The following is a 16,495-nucleotide window of genomic DNA, read 5'->3' on the forward strand; positions in this document are numbered from 1 at the left end:
TGTGAGAACAGGCACGTGGTCTAGGAACATAAACTCCCTAAGTATTAGTTTCTTCACCTGTAAAGTGGATTAATACTACTACGCTCTGGGTTAATTTAAAAACATAAAATAAAATAGCACATTCTAGTGCTTAGCAGATTGCTTTATACCTAGTAGGTACTCAATAAATCACAATCCTTTTTTTCTCCGTTGCTACCAAATCAATCTGGGCCGCTGGGTCTCATTTTCATTCAAGACAATTTACTATTTTATCAGTCTTAAATACTGACATTTTTGTGCATTCTATTGTTTCTCAATCAACTCTACTGAGATGTCATTTACAAACAATAAAATGTACTGAATTTCACCTAGGGTAAATTTGGTGAGTTTTGACAAATTTATACACCTGGGAACCAGTACAACGATCAAAGAAACGACAAATACCCATCATTTGCTTCGACGTGGATGGAACCAGAGGGTACGATGCTGAGTGAAATAAGTCAATCGGAGAAGGACAAACATTATATGGTCTATTTCATTTGGGGAATATAAAAAATAGTGAAAGGGAATAAAGGGGAAAGGAGAAAAAATGAGTGGGAAATATCAGAAAGGGAGACAGAATATGAGAGACTCCTAACTCTGGGAAACGAAATAGGGGTGAGGGAAGGGGAGGAGGGCGGGGTGGGGTGGGGGTGAGTGGGTGACGGGCACTGAGGTGAGCACTTGACGGGATGAGCACTGGGTGTTATTCTACATGTTGACAAATTGAACACCAATAAAAAATAAATTTATAAAAAAATAATAAAAGGAAAAAAAAAGATGTAGGATCTTTACATTATTCCTATCATGTTTTCTCAGTCTTTTCCAAATCATTTTCTCACTTCAGCCCCAGGGGAAGGCAATCGTTGCTGTTTCCTGTCACTAAATCTTTATCTTTCCAGAGATTCATATAAATGGGAATTCTAGAGCATTTACTCTTCTGTAACAGGTTTTTATTTTCCATTCTTTCTTTATTTCATTTTTCATTATTTTCCTATTTCTGACGTTCGTTTGTGTGGTTGCGTGCATAAGCAGCTCATTCCTGCTTACCGCTGCGAATTATTCCATTGTATAAACATAACACAACTTTTTAACCCTTTGCTTGCTAATAGACATTTGGATGATTTACAGTTTTCTGTTATTGTAAATGAATATCCTCTATGTGCAAGCATTTATGTGGTTTGGTCCTATATTTTGACCATATAAATCATTCGAAATCATAAACATTTGAATACCGTGGATCAAGATCACCTATGTACAAGTTTTTGTACATAAAAAGTATCTTTGTGCCTGCAGGGAAGGGGGAGCCGTCGGCAGCCCCAAGCGCTGCTCCTGAAGCTTCCTCCAGGAGTGGACTCAGGGAGGGGATCCCAGGCAGTGAGGTCACTTCTTTCACAACAGAGGCCAACAGAACTGGGAACCCCTGCACCCGGGCCCCCACAGTCTAGTGCAGCCCCACCTCAGGCTCACTTTCAGGAGACTTCGGCTACTGAAAGATGTTCCCTTCTGGCTTTCCCAGTTTCGAGCAACGCCAGGAACCCCAGGGTTGCGTCTGCTTCGAATGCTGGAGACGTTGGTGCCACCGTCAAACCCAACGCCTCAGGGAGTTTTTCAGGAGGCGCCGGAGGGTAATACAGAGCAGGCCAGGCCAGGCCAGGCCAGGCCACCTGTGCCAGCCATCCTGGGCAGCCCCATCCCCTCCTCTTCAGGGAACCAGGGATGTGTGGGCAGGTCGCATCCAGGCTGGAGGACCTTGCAGGGCAGCAGGGTCCCCGGTGATCCCTTCAGGGTCACCCTGATGTCACGGTGGGCAGGGTGGAAACAGGATTCCCGAGGCGCCTCTTACCCGCCCCAGAGTTAACCCAAGGCCCTGCAGCAGCACCCCTTTGCTCTCCTTGGGGGAGGTGTGTGCCGGCTGTGCTCTGGTGTGTCTGCAACGGAGTCAGCAGGGTGTGTGGCCCGGCAGAGGCGGCCAGACTGGGCGCTGAGGCCTCCTGCCTGGCTGCCCCGCACTGACTTTACAGAGCTTCACATGGGACAATGGGTGGTGGCGGAGGCGGGAGGAAGAGGACATCCCCCACACCCTGGTGGTGTTCAGGAAGGAGACCAGCACAGCTAACGGAGGCCTGCAAGGGTTCAAGGTGAGTGCAGGGGCTGGGGCCACCCGACACCCAGGGCCCCGATGCAGCAGGAAGGGCCCCGGGTCCCAGAAGCCAGCCTGCTGCTTCCCTGGGCTCCCCGCTAGACTTCTGCTGCTACAGGGGTCTGGATTCCCCTCCTCCCCAAACTTGCCCACATGGCCCTGCCCCTGCCTGGGCCAGATGCAGAGTCCCTGTGCACAGATTTGTAAGAATATCAGAATAGAGCCTTCAGGGGATGCCTGGTCGCCCAGTGGTTTAGCGACTGCCTTCTGCCCAGGCCCTGATCCTGGAGACCCGGGATCGAGTCCCGCCTCGGGCTCTCTGCATGGGGACTGCTTCTACCTCTGTCTGTGGGTCTGCCCCCACCCCCGTGTCTCGAGAATAAATAATAACTTTTTCATAATGCTTTCTTTTTAAAGACTTTATTTATTTATTCACGAGAGACAGAGAGAGAGAGGCAGAGACACAAGCAGAGGGAGAAGCAGGCTCCATGCAGGGAGCCTGATGTGGGACTGGATCCTGGGTCCCCAGGATCACGCCCTGGGCTGAAGGCAGTGCTAAACCACTGAGCCACCCGGGCTGCCCATAAAAACTTTTGAAAAAGAGACACATCGTGTCTCATCGCACGTGGTCTCCAGTAGTTTGCACTGTGCTATGCTTTCTCCTAACTGGTGCTCCTAGGAGGCCCCATTGGCCTGACGTCCTTCCCCCTCTTTCTCCAAGGCTTGAGCATGGTCCTGGTGAGTTGGGAGACTTTTCCCCAAAGGGACACGGGGCTCACTGTATTATGTCTATCGCTCTGCAGTTAGGTTTTGAAGGAGCGCATCCCTGCCCCCCCTCCCGGGGTCAGGCAAAGGGGCCTCCTGTGCTGCACAACATGTCAGAAGGCCAGTTGGTTCCCACAGCCACTGAGCCCTTCACTGATGCAGGACTTCGATGTGATTCCCTTCTGTTGCCAAATCACGGGGCGGCGCTGAACATTCTGCAGCCCTCAGGCCCTGGGCCCCCCCACCCAAGGAAAGGTCTCCGTGTGGGCACCTCGAGAGAGGGACATGTGGTCAAATTCAAGGGGTGAAGCCGTTAATGCAGGGAGGTGCTGCCAAAACAGCTGACAAGGGGCCCTGGGATACTGACCCCTCCCACTTGAGATCCTTGTATTGATCCATATTTTTTAAAAAATTTATCCTCTAAGATTATTTCTTTGTTGGATAGTTTAAGAGAGGGGCAGAGAAGCAGGGAGCGGAAGAGGGAGACACAAGCTCCTCAAGCACACTCTGCCCCAAGCGCAGAGCCTGCCAGGGGCCGGATCTCCGGATGCTGAGACCATGACCTGAGCCACATCCCAGAGTCAGATGCTAAGTGACTGAGCCGCAGGCGTCAAGCCCCGAGTTCCTGCTGTGGGCACTCCTGCCCCCCCTGGGCCCCCCCCCCCCAGCCACTGAGCTCGGGCTTTGGTCTGCGGTCCAACTCCCAGGTGGTCTGGAGGCTACAGTGCAGGCTGCACGTCCCCTCTGTCCCACCTCAGGCTGAAAGGGCCTCAGCCCTGAGAAGGAATCGGATCTGCCCGACCACCCCCAGCCGGAGGGAGCGGCTGCAGCAGGAGGTAGAAGAACTGGTGCCTGCCTTGCTGCGCTTGCACAGTCTGTCCCTATTTGAATTCCTCAATGTGGTCAAAGAGTATGGCACCCCTGAAGAGGTGCTGGACCTGCTGTTTGCAAAGTGAGCTCCCTGACCCTCCACAGCCCAGGGGGATGGGATACCTACTGGTTGGGAGTCTTGGGGAACGTGGCTGAACTTCCTGGCCCCTGGGGCTGCTGCTCCGACTGGAGTAGAGTCACACAGGGCCTAGTCAGGTCCTGTAGGGCAGCCCCAGGGGCCTGGCCTGTGGCAGGTGGTCTAGAGGGGCTGTGCTTGTGCTCAGCAGTCTTCGTTCTCTCACCATGACAAAGCCTGTGCCTCCTCCCCACCTTCACCAGGGTCTTGAGCTGGCCTGTTTTGCCATTGAAAGGGAGTCCACCTGGGATCTGTATCCTGGGGCATTTGGAGTGGAGTAGGGGTCCCCGGGGACACCCAGGCCCACGTGGATATCGGCCATGGGCCTGGCCGGAGCCCTTTCATTCCTTAATCATTCAGAAAGTGCCAGCGGGTGCAGGTACTTCTCCAGGAGCTGCCCGTGGCCCAATGCACAGAGCTGACGGCCCCCCAGGGTTCTGGACTAGTTGGGGTTCAGAGGGTGACAGCACCTATGAGGAGAGGTTGGGTCCACAGGACGATTCATGTGATGTCCCCCGCCCTCCTCTAGATATTGATACATCATGAATTCTTGCAAGAAGGAAGGAATCCGGGACCAGTGGGAAATGTGAGTGAGCTCTGGCTCATGCAGGGGAGCCTTCCCTCTCCAGGAGGGCCACGAGGGGGCTGTGGGTCGAGGGTTCTGCTGGATCCCTCATCGCACACGTCTTCAATTCCTGTGACAGGGTAGAGGTCTGAGGCCCCGTCAGGGAAAGAGCAAAGGAGAGCCGTGGGTGGGGTGCGGGCTTTGTGGGAGAGCACTGGGACGCCAAAGGGACCTCCTCCATGACCATTCCCCCAACCCTCTGTCTGCCCCACACCTGGGACCCAGAGCAGAGGGTGTGGGGAGCATCGCACTCACCAATCGGGTGGCACCTGGACCCGGGTGCACGGCAGGTGCTCAGGAGAGCCAGTGAGGGCTCAGGGACCAGACGGCCCCCGCCCGTGGGAGATTAGAGTCAGTGGAAGGACACCCCCCGGGGGCCCTCGTGAGTGAGGCTGGGCAGACCCACAGGAGGGAAGGTTCCCCGGGAAAGACAGTGATGGTCACACTGCTGGTCATGGGCTCCCATGCACAGAGGGTTCGTGCCAGCCCCTCCTCAGTGAGCAGGGCTGTGGCAGGTAGGACCGCCAGGTGGCAGGTGGACAAGGAGCAGCACTGGCTTCCGACAGCCCCACGCTGGAGGCCGAGGGCCCCGGTTCCTGCAGGGCTTCCCCGGGACACCTCTGTGTGAGGAGCCCTGTCTTCTGATGCCTCCGCCCACCTGTCCCTCCCCAGCGCCATGTCCTCCTTCCTGACCATCTGGCTGGACTACTACGAGGAGGACTACCACGCTCCCCCAGAATTTCCTGCCCTGACAAAGCTGCTGAAATTCACAGGGCAGTAAGTGCCAGGCTCAGTGCTCGACTGTTGTGTGGAGCGTTACCTTTGGCGTTTCATAAACCTGCATCAAGCAGAGTTTGAGGGTGGAGGTGAGGAGGACTGGGGTGGCCGAGTTGGGGACAGGGTGGGCCACACAGAACAAGCCTCCATGCTGCTGGGCCAGGAGCACTGGGTAGGCTCACACCCCATCCCCACGGGCTGCAGTCTGGGGAGACCTCCCAGGGCTCTTGCACTCACACACGTTGAGCGGTGGTAAGAGTGTCCTTGATTTGAGAGGGACGTGGAAAGTCCATCCTGGTGATGATACTTTGTCTTCTTGGAGATGATACTCTGTCTTCGGACACCGAGCAACACCCTGAACCACCCCAAGAGCGCGCCCGAGCTTCGACGACGGTGGGGCCTGCTGCACCTTCAGGGTCTCAGGGGATGGAGCTGGTCCCAGCTGCTGGAGCTGAGTGCTTGGCCCAAGCCCTGATGCCAGCTACTGTGTACAAGGCAAGACAGGTGGTGGTCAGACTTCTGAATTCCTGGCCTGAGCTGGAAGAGCCACCTGCACCCTTGGGAGCCCAGGAGGCCTAACGCGCCCCACAACCGGCTAATCAATGTGCTGGAGCAGCCATGTCACTCAGGGGAGCAACCGGCTTCGGACCCCGAGCAATACCCTGAACCACCGCAAGAGCCCGCCCGAGCCCCGACTCTGGGGCCTGCTGTACCTGCAGGGTCTCAGGCGAAGGAGCTGGTCCGGCTGCTGGAGCTGAGGGCTGGGCCCGAGCCCTGATGCCAGCTGCTGTGTACAAGGCAAGACACGTGGTGGTCAGACCTCTGAATCCCTGTCCCACCTGGAAGAGCCACCTGCACCCTTGGGAGCCCTGGAGGCCGAACGGGCCCCACCACCAGCGATCGAGGTCATCGATGTGGCGGAGCAGCCGCCTCATTCAGGGGAGCAACCAGCTTCGGACCCCGAGCAACACCCTGAACCACTGCGGAAAGAGCCTGCCTGAGGCCGACTATGGGGCCTGCTGAAGTTCCTGGGCCTGAGGTGATCAAGCTGGTCCCGGCTGCTGGTGCTGAGAGCTAGGCCTGGGCCGAGATGCCGGCTGCTGAGGTCAAGGTACCTGGTGGTCATACCTCTGATTCACTGTCCTGACCTGGAGGAGCCACCTGCTTCTTGGCCACCCCAGAAGGAGGAGCAGGTCCCGGTGCTGGCTCTCGAGTTCATCGAAGGGCTGGAGCTGCCACCTGCCTCAGTGGAGCCACCAGCCACGGCCCCTGAGCAGCAGCTCGTGATGGCTGCAGCACAACTGAAGCCTTCCCCTCCCCTTTCATTGTGCTGTTTCTGTATTTTGTGTTTTTCATAAACCTCTATAATTGCTTCATGAATTTTATTTGTTAAAAAGGATAAGTTAACTTTGTACAAAATTGACTCTGATGCTTTTAAATTATACATCGTGGTACTTTAGGTCCATTCATACTCCTTCTATGAGGCTAGCATCACCTTAATTCCAAAACCAGACAGAGACCCCAACAAAAAGGAGAATTATAGACCAATATCCCCGATGAAAACGGATGCAAACATTCTCAACAAGATACGAGCCGACAGGATCCAACAGTACATAAAGAAGATTACTCGCCATGACCAAGTGTATTTATCCCCGGGATGCAAGGCTGGTTCAACACTCGTAAAGCAGTCAATGGGATGGATCACATCAACAAGAGAAAAAACAAGAACCAGATGATCCTCTCAATACATGCAGAGAAAGCATTTGACAAAATACAGCATCCATTCCTGATCAAAACTCTTGACGCTGTACTGATAGACGGAACATTCCTCAGCATCTTCAAAGCCATCTAAGGAAAGCCCATAGCAAATATTATTCCCGATGGGGAAAAACTGGGAGCCTCTCCCCTAAGATCAGGAACACGACAGGGACGTACACTCTCACCACGGCTACTCAACATACTACTACAAGTCCTAGCTTCAGCAATCAGGCAGCAAAAAGAAATAAAAGGCATTCAAATTGGCAAAGAAGAGGTCAAACTCTCCCTCTTCGCAGATGACATGATACTGTACCTAGAAAACCCAAGACTCCACCCCAAGATTGCTAGAACTCATACAGGAAATTCGGCATTGTGGCAGGATACCAAATCAATGCCCAGAAATCAGTGGCATTTCTAGACACTAACGATGAGACTGAAGAAAAATAAATTAAGGAGTCAGTCCCATTGACAATTGCACCCAAAGGCATGAGATACCTAGGAACACACCTAACCAGAGAGGTAAAGGATCCCTACCCAAAAAACTACAGAGCACGTCTGAAAGAAACTGAGGAAGACACAGAGAGATGGAAAACTATTCCATGCTCCTGGATTGGAAGAATTCATATATTGGGAAAATGTCCACGTGACCCAGGGCAATTTACACATGGAACGCAATCCCTATCAAAATACCATGGACTTTCTTCAGAGAGTTGGAACAAATCATCTGAAGATTAGTGTGGAATCAGAAAAGACCCCAAGTAGCCAGGGGAATATGAAAAAAGAAAACCAGAGCCGGGGCATCACAATGCTGGATGTCAAGTTGTACTACAAAGCTGTGCTCATCAAGACAGTGTGGTCCTGGCACAAAAACAGACACATAGGTCAATGGAACAGAACGGAGAATCCAGAAGTGGACCCTCAACTCTGGTCAACTAATATTCGACAAAGCAAGAAACACCATCCACCGGAACAAAGACAGCCTCTTCAATAAATGCTGCTGGGATCATTGGACAGCCACACGCAGAGGAATGAAACTGGACCATTCTCTCACACCACCGAACACAAAGAAAAACTCAAAATGGATGAAAGATCTAAATGTGAGACAGGAAGCCATCAAAATCCGAGAGGAGAACACAGGCAACACCCTTCTGGAACTTGGCCAGAGCAACTTCTTGCAAGATACATCCATGAAGGCCAGGGAAACAAGAGCCAAAATGAATCACTGGGACTTCATCAAGATGAGGAGCTTCCGCACAGCAAAAGAAACGCTCAACAAAACTAAAAGACAACCCACAGAATGGGAGAAGATATTTCTAAATGACCCGTCAGAAAAAGGGCCAGTGTCCAAGATCTCTAAAGAACTCATTCAACTCTACAGCAAAGAAACCAACAATCCAATCATGAAATGGGCAAAAGACATGAACAGAAATGTCACAGAGGAAGACATAGACGTGGCCACCAAGCACATGAGACAATGCTCCGCATCACTGGCCATCAGGGAAACACAACTCAGAAGCACAATGAGATACCACCTCACACCAATGAGAATGGTGAACGTTAGCCAGACAGGAAACCACAAATGTTGGAGAGGATGTGGAGAAAGGGGGACACTCCTGCACTGTTGGTGGGAACGTGAACTGGTGCAGCCACTCTGGAAAACTGTGTGAAGCTTCCTCAGAGTTAAAAATAGAGCTGCCCTGCGACCCAGCAATCCCACTGCTGGGGATTTGCCCCAAAGATACAGACGCAGTGAAACGCCGGGACACCTGCACCCCGATGATTACAGCGGCAATGTCCACAATAGCCACACTGTGGAAGGAGCCTCGGTGCCCACCGACAGATGAATGGATAAAGAAGATTGGTTTATGTATACAATGAAATATTCCTCAGCCATCCGACAGGATGAATACACACCATCTGCTTCTACGTGGAGGGACCTAGAGGGTATTACGTTGTGTGAAATAAGTCAATGTGAGAAGGACAAACATTATATGGTCTCATTCATTTGGGGAATATAAAAATTAGTGAAAGGGAATAACGGCAAAGGAGAGAAAATGAGTGAAAATATCGGTGAGGGTGACAAAGCATGAGAGACACCTAACTGTGGGAAATGAACAAGGGGTAGTGGAAGGGGAAGTGGGTGGGGGGTTGGGATGACTGGATGATTGGAACTGAGGGGGGCACTTGGTGGGATGAACACTGCGTGTTATGCTACATGACAGCAAACTGAACTCCAATACAAATATCTTTTTAAAAAACGGTGAACCCGCGGCGCCCGGCCCTGCATCTCCACACTTGGGGAGCAGTGTGGGGTGAGTGGGACGCCGGCCACCCAGTCTCCTGCTGCTGCTGCCGCGTGGGCTCTGCTTCCATTCCTCGTGCTGGGCCCGGGGAGCGGGTTCTGGGCCGGCTGCTGCCGAGGGGGGTGTAGGAGGCCCTCGCCTTCATCTCTCTTGCACACCCATGCTTGCGCTCTCGCTTGGTGTGTGTGTGCGTGCGTCTGCCGGCTACTCAGCCCCATCGGGGAGACCAGACTGGGGTTCTTGGTCAGCGCTGCCGGATGTGGGGACACCTTCCCGAGTAGGCCACAGACGCAGCAGGAACTGTCCTCCCACGTCCTCTGTGGGGCCTGGTCCCTGTCGGGGAGCTGACCAGGTCCCCTTGGGAGACACAGCCGCGGCCTTTCCTCCTGCCTCTGCTCTGCCCGTGGGGCCTGAGCCACCCCAGGCCCACAGGCTGCATGCCCGCTGCTCTGTGGGGCTGTCAGCTGGCAGGTTTCCTGGGACCTTCCCTCGGGGGCTGTCCTGGGGGCTGAGGAGGAGGACTGCTTTCTAGGCGATGGTTCCTCCAGAAATGGCCCCCTTCAAAGGGCTTGAGTAGGCGGGAGCTGACTCGTCGGTTGTGTGGGGGCAGGTTTGTGGCTCGAGGTGGCCAGGAATGGGTGGGGATTCCTGAGTATGTCCGAAGCAGCCCCTGGGAAGCATCGGATGGCTCTCGTGCCATCGAAGGAGGTGTAGACACCAGGTGGCTGGGAGGAGAATGGCCAAGGCGGCGCAGAGCTCTGCCCCCATAGATGGAACGGAGCCTGTTCTGGAGCTGCTGAGACCCCATCCTCAGGGTCCCCAGGATTTGCCAACCTATCCCACGTCCCAGGGCTCTCATGGCACGCACGTGAGTGAGAACCGGTCTCGATGGTCTCGTCGGGATCTCCTGGTGTGACGAGGTGGGACGTGCACCGTACCCCATCTACTCGGGAGACTGGGGAGCCATGGACTCCGTGATTCTTCGTCTTCTCTATCTGACGTGGTTTTCAGTGTTGCGTTTTGGCCCACCCCACCTGCCGTGGCAGCAGCTCACCAGCGTCAGAGTGGCGGGCTGGGGCACCAGGCCATGCGGCGGATGGCGGGCCGTCCTCGTGGGTGTCCTCTGCCCATTGCTGCCGGCCTGGGCCCTGGAGCCGGCGCAGCCTGCGTGTTTTCTCACTTCAGATGCGGCCGCCTCAGATTGGCCACTGAGCTCCGTCAGCCGAGGTCCGCGGAGACCAGGGTGCCCGCCTGCGAAGTCCCCTCTCCAGTGACGGTTTGCAATAAATCTGTATTTAAGCACTTCGGCGTCCATGTGTGTCACTTGCTTCCAAGACTCTTCTCTGCGTGTGTGCGTTTCCGGAACTCCAGCCACGAGGTCCCTGGCTCACAGACAAAGCAGACGCCAAAGTCGGGGATTCCTCAGTGTCTTCTGAACTGTGTCTGCTCTAACCTGTGGTTTTCAGAAATCTCATGAATGAAAACTGGTACAGCCACTCTGGAAAACAGTATGGAGTTTCCTCAAAGAGTTAAAATAGAACTACCCTAAGATCCAGCAAATGCACTACTAGGTATTTACCCAAAAGATACAAAAATACTGATTCGAAGGGGTATATGCCCCCTGATGTTTATAGCAGCATCATCAACAATAGCCAAACTACCAAGAGAGCCTAAAAATTTATCAATGTGCAAGGATAAAGATGTGTTCTCACCCCAGTGAGAATGGTGAAAATTAACAAGACAGGAAACAACACACGTTGGAGAGGATGTAGAGAAAGGGGGACCCTCCTGCACTGTTGGTGGGAACGTGAACTGGTGCAGCCACTCTGGAAAACTGTGTGGAGGCTCCCCAAGAAGTTAAAAATACAGCTACCCTACGGCCCAGCAAGTGCACTGCTGGGGATTTACCCCAAATATACAGATGTGGTGAAACGCCGGGACACCTGCACCCCAATGTTTATAGCAGCAATGTCCACAATAGCCACACTGTGGAAGGAGCCGAGATGTTCTTCAACAGATGAATGGATAAAGAATGTATATTTATACAATGGAATATTACTAAGCCATCAGAAAGGACAAATACCCACCATTTGCTTCGATGTGGATGGAACTGGAAGGTATTTTTTTTTATTTTTTTATTTTTTTAATTTTTTTTAAATAAATTAATTTTTATTGGTGTTCAGTTTACCAATATACAGAATAACACCCAGTGCTCATCCAGTCAAGTATACCCTCAGTCCCCGTTACCCATTCACGCCACCCCACGCCCTCCTCCCCGTCCACCACCCCTAGTTCGTTTCCCAGAGTTAGGAGTCTTTATGTTCTGTCTCCCTTCCTGATATTTCCCACACATTTCTTCTCCCTTCCTTTATATTCCCTTTCACTATTATTTATATTCCCCAAATGAATAAGGACATACACGGTTTGTCCTCCTCCGATTGACTTACTGCACTCAGCATAATACCCTCCAGGAACTGGAAGGTATTATGATGAGTGAAAAAGTCAACTGCAGAAAGACAATCATCATATGGTTTCACTCATATGTGGAATGTAAGAAATAGTGAAAGGGATTATAAGGAAAAGGAGGGGAACTGAGCGAGAAAAATTAGAGAGGGAGACAAACCCTGAGAGATTCCTAACTCTGGGAAACAAACAAAGGGTTGCAGAAGGGGAGGTGGGTGGGGGCATGGGGTAACTGGGTGACTGAGGAGGGCACGTGGTTGGACGACCACTGGATGTTATACCATATGGTGGAAAATCGAATTTTAATAAAAACAAACGTAAAAACAAAAACAAAAAAGATGTGGTCTATATATACAATGGAATACCACTTGGCCATCAAAAAAGAATGAAATCTTGCCATTTGCAACATCCTGGTTGGAGCTAGAGCGTATTATGCTATGTGAAATAAGTCAGTCAGAGAAAGACAAACACCATATAATTTCACTCATGTATGGAATTTAAGAAATGAAACAGATGAACACAGGGAGAGAAAAGAGAGAGATGCACACCAGGAAACAGATTCTTAGCTCCAGAGAACATGCTGACAGTTGCTGAGGCGAGGGGAGAGAGGGAGTGGGTATTAAGGAGGGCACCTGTGATGAGCACTGAGCATTATGTGTAAGTGATGGATCACTAAATACTACCCTTGAAAGTAATAATAGCTATATGTTAGCCCTCGAATTTATATAAAAACTTGAAACCTAAAGTAATAATACAACAAAGAATGCAGCTAACAAAAAGGGGAAGGGAAAAAAAAAGAGGGAGAGCAAGAGAGACAAATGAATTACTACTATTAATAAAGTAATCAATACTCATTATACATGGAACATTAAATGCTGTTATATATTTTAATAGAATAACAAAAATAATCCAAAGCAGGCAGAAAAAGAGGAAAAAAACCACAAAGAACAGATGGGTAGACATGACAAATAGGAGACAGCAAGATAAAAGATTAAAATCCAATGCATCAATAATCATATTACTTATAAATGGTCTGAACAGCTCAATTTAAAAAGCAGAGACTTATAAGTTGGATAAGAAGGCAAGGTCCAATTGTATATTGGTCCAATTGCGTTTTGCTTATGAGAAACCCACCTTAGGTAAAAATATATAAATAAGTTAAAAGTAAAATGATGAAAAATATATAAAGGGAGCAGGATTACCTATATAATATCATGTAAAGTATACTGCAGAGCCAAGGACATTACCTGGGAAAAGCAGCTCTTTCCATAGTAATAAAGGGGACAAAGGATTCAACTTACCAAGAGGACATCCTCATCCTAAACATTTATTATGCACCTAACAATGAATTGCCAAAATACATGAAGGAAAAATTGGTAGAACCGCACAAAATTCTGTCTACGGGTACAACGGGAGATTTCAACCTCATTCTCTCAAAAATTGGTAGAATATTTGGGCATAAAGTCCATTAGGGCATAGAAGACCTATGAGCATCCTCGGCCAGGGTGGCCTCATTGGCATTCATGAAACACACCATTGAAAAAAATAACAAATTAAAATATTAAAATAAATTTTAAAAACCCACAGCATCCAACAGCCACAAAATTGGACAGGGATGATAGAATTCTCAAGAATCAGTTCAGCAGCTTAACCGAGCCACCCACGTGCCCCTCTTTCTCAAGAAATCTAAAAGAATTCAAGGTATAATCTCTGACCACAGTATAACTAAGGAGAAGTCAGTAACAGAAAGATCCCTGGGAAATTTTCAACAAAAGAATGTATGTCTTCATAACTCTTGGGAAGAAGAAAGAAGAAAGAAGAAAGAAGAAAGAAGAAAGAAGAAGAACAATAACAACAGCAACAAAGATCTCTGAGCCAAAGGATAATGAAATGACATTTAATGTCAAAATTTGTGAATTAAGCAGGACTTGGAGGAAAATGTACACTAAAACCCCTGAGTTAGAGAAAGCACAAATCATCCTGAGAAACTAGAGAACATGAGGAAATTAACCCCAAAGTTATCAGAAGAAAATAAAAATCAGAGTAGAATTCAATGAAATTGGAAACTCAAAATAACAGAGAAAGGCAAAAAGACCAAAAGCTATTTCTTGAGATCAATAAAATGTATCAACTTCTAGTCACATTGATTAAAAAAAAAAAGAGTCTACACAATCCTACATCAGGAGAGAGGAGATGTCACCACAAATCCTACAAATGGTAAAGTGGGTAAGAAGGGAATAGTAAAATCAACGTTCAGGCAATGACATAAATTCCCAAAGCTACCTCAAAAAAGAAAAAAAAGAAGGAAAGCCTTACGGCCCTTTATCTTTAGAGAAGCTCATTTTAGTTAAAACCTTCCTACTCTAAAGACAGACATACAAATCCAAACCGAAGAGCTTCACTACCCTGAACGTCTGAGGAAGAAATGGTACCAATTCTACAAACTCTTCCAGAAACCCGCAAAGGAAGGAACAGGTCCCCACTGGTGAGGCCTGCTTCGCTCTGACCTCAAAGCCTTGTCTGGCCTAGAAAATGAGAGAACAACCTATATGTTGGCAAACTGAACACCAATAAAAAATAAATTTACAGAAATGAATGAATGAATGAATGAATGAAAGACAATGAGAGAACTACATTATTCATGAGCGCCGACGCAAATCCCCTTACCACGTTTTGGCAAAGCGAATCCAACAACTCACAGAACCGTACCCGCGTGACAGGCAGGCCCACGCCGGGCCACCTTCCCTCCGAGTCCCGCCACTATGGCGCCACCACCGATGGGAATCACCCTCCCGAGACAGGCATTCCCTGTGCAGGAACAAGTTGCCCTACTATCATCCAAACTGAGGTCGGCGTCCCGATTGTCTGCGGAATCCAAAGGAAACACGGCTCTGGCACACAGGCATTGCGGTGGCCACAGACGAGGAGGAAGCTCAAGCATGCAGGCTCCTGTGACCACCCGGGATCTGTAAATAATTAGCCCCCAGGCCTGGCCTGACCGTTCCACAACGGCATGAGACACCGTGATGTCCGCATGACAGGCTTACGGACCCACAGGGCAAGCGGGAAAAGTCGAGAAATGTCCTTGTTTTGCTGGGTTTACAGGAAGGTGAGGTGGCCTTTCCTTGGGAAAATATGTCAGTGCGTCGCATGTAGGCACCCCTTCCCACTGACACGTGGAGGGTCTCCCTGCCACTGAGCTCCCCGGAAAATTCACCAAGAGGTGGGGGCCTGGGATGTTGTCAGTGGGGAACACCAGGGCAGGCCCAAACACTGGGCTTACAACATCTAAAGGGACACCGAAGAGAGCGCCTGCCAACCCAGACGGGGCACCGCAGCCTCTGTCTGTGGCGCTGGCCGCATGGCAGGTGCCTGGTGAACAAGCCCGAAGCCAGATGCGCACACGCCAGGCCAACCCGACTCTCCAGCACACCCTGACTGCTCTCCTCAAGCTGAGTAGCTAATCGCAACGAAAGACCTGAAACCAGACGGGCCAGCTGACCGCGGGATGGGCACCTCTAGGGACCAGCCAGCCCCGTGCCCCTGGACAGCCAGCCGCAGCCAGACAAGGGTCCCCTGAGTCTCCTGGCACAGCCCACGAGAGACGCTGTGCTCCATCACCTGTTGAGGCTGTGGCAAACAGCAGCGGTCGGGTCTCCCTTCTGGGAGCCCACGTATGCGGCCGCCTGTCTGGAAGCGGCTCCGACCTGACACCGCCGGGCTTGGCCAGGGCAGAGCATCAGCAGGCACGGGGAGAACGCGGCTGGGCCCCTCCCGGCACGGTCACAGAGGGCCGGCCGAGTCCCTTAGCTGAAGGCCCTGAGTCTTGTCTGGTGGCCTGCCTCGGGGCGCCTGAAGTGGGCCTAGACCAGCCCATCTCAGGTGAGCTGAGGGTCCTACCCCTGACCCACCCAATCCAGGCTGTGGTCGGGCCCTCACGTGGGATGACAGTGGCAGCTCAAGTCCCTTGTGGGACAGAGCCAGCATCGGGTGCGTTCCCCGGTCTGCAGGGAGACTCAAGCCAACACTGTACACCCGCCCCCCAGGGGATCCCAGCCCCTTGGACAGGGGTCCAGAGGGCTCAGCATTCCAGGGCCTCTGCCCACCCAGAAGCCAGAATCCAGGTGCACGGTGAAGACGGCACCGGGCAGCGAGCCTCTCAGATAAGGGGTCTCCCCAGGACTCGGGGGCGTGGGCTGCCCAGAGTAGACATGGGATGGGCAATGAGCAGTGAGCAGAAGCACGCATCCACGGGGATGGAGCGGCAGACATAGGGAGTGACCGCTGCTGGGGACAGGGCTCTCTGGGAACGTGAAGATGCTCTAACACTGACCATTACGACGGTGGCCCAAGTCGGTAAATACACTGGAAACCACCGAACCACATACTTTACAGGAATGAAGCGTGAAGAGAGTGGTTTTAACCTCAGTGCGGTTACGCAGAAAAGAATAATTAGGCTATGCTGTTCCCCGGCATACGGACGGGTGCGCAGACCACCTATGTACTCGGGTACAGACACGCGCACGCACACGTGCGCAGAGGATCCTGCCGGTGTGCAGCGCCACATGCATGCTCAGGTCCACCTCAGTGGCCTCGGCCACTGACCTGCAAGAAACAGGTCATGGGCATGAGCTGGG

General features: G+C 51.4%; 1 protein-coding gene across 1 annotated transcript in view; it reads right to left on the reverse strand.

The window, feature by feature from the left end:
- Window positions 1-2,565: 2,565 nt before the first annotated feature.
- LOC140599522 (uncharacterized) overlaps window positions 2,566-16,495 on the reverse strand; it is a 126,163-nt gene continuing 112,233 nt past the window's right edge. The window contains exons 8-9 of the mRNA XM_072762675.1: window positions 6,048-6,121; window positions 2,566-5,818 (exon numbers count right to left, since the gene is read on the reverse strand). Coding sequence (XP_072618776.1) covers window positions 5,746-5,818; window positions 6,048-6,121 — 147 coding nt within the window. The 3' untranslated portion in view covers window positions 2,566-5,745. The remainder of the gene's footprint in view (window positions 5,819-6,047; window positions 6,122-16,495) is intronic.

Source organism: Vulpes vulpes, chromosome 7 (assembly GCF_048418805.1).
Source record: "Vulpes vulpes isolate BD-2025 chromosome 7, VulVul3, whole genome shotgun sequence".
Taxonomy (NCBI): domain Eukaryota; kingdom Metazoa; phylum Chordata; class Mammalia; order Carnivora; family Canidae; genus Vulpes; species Vulpes vulpes.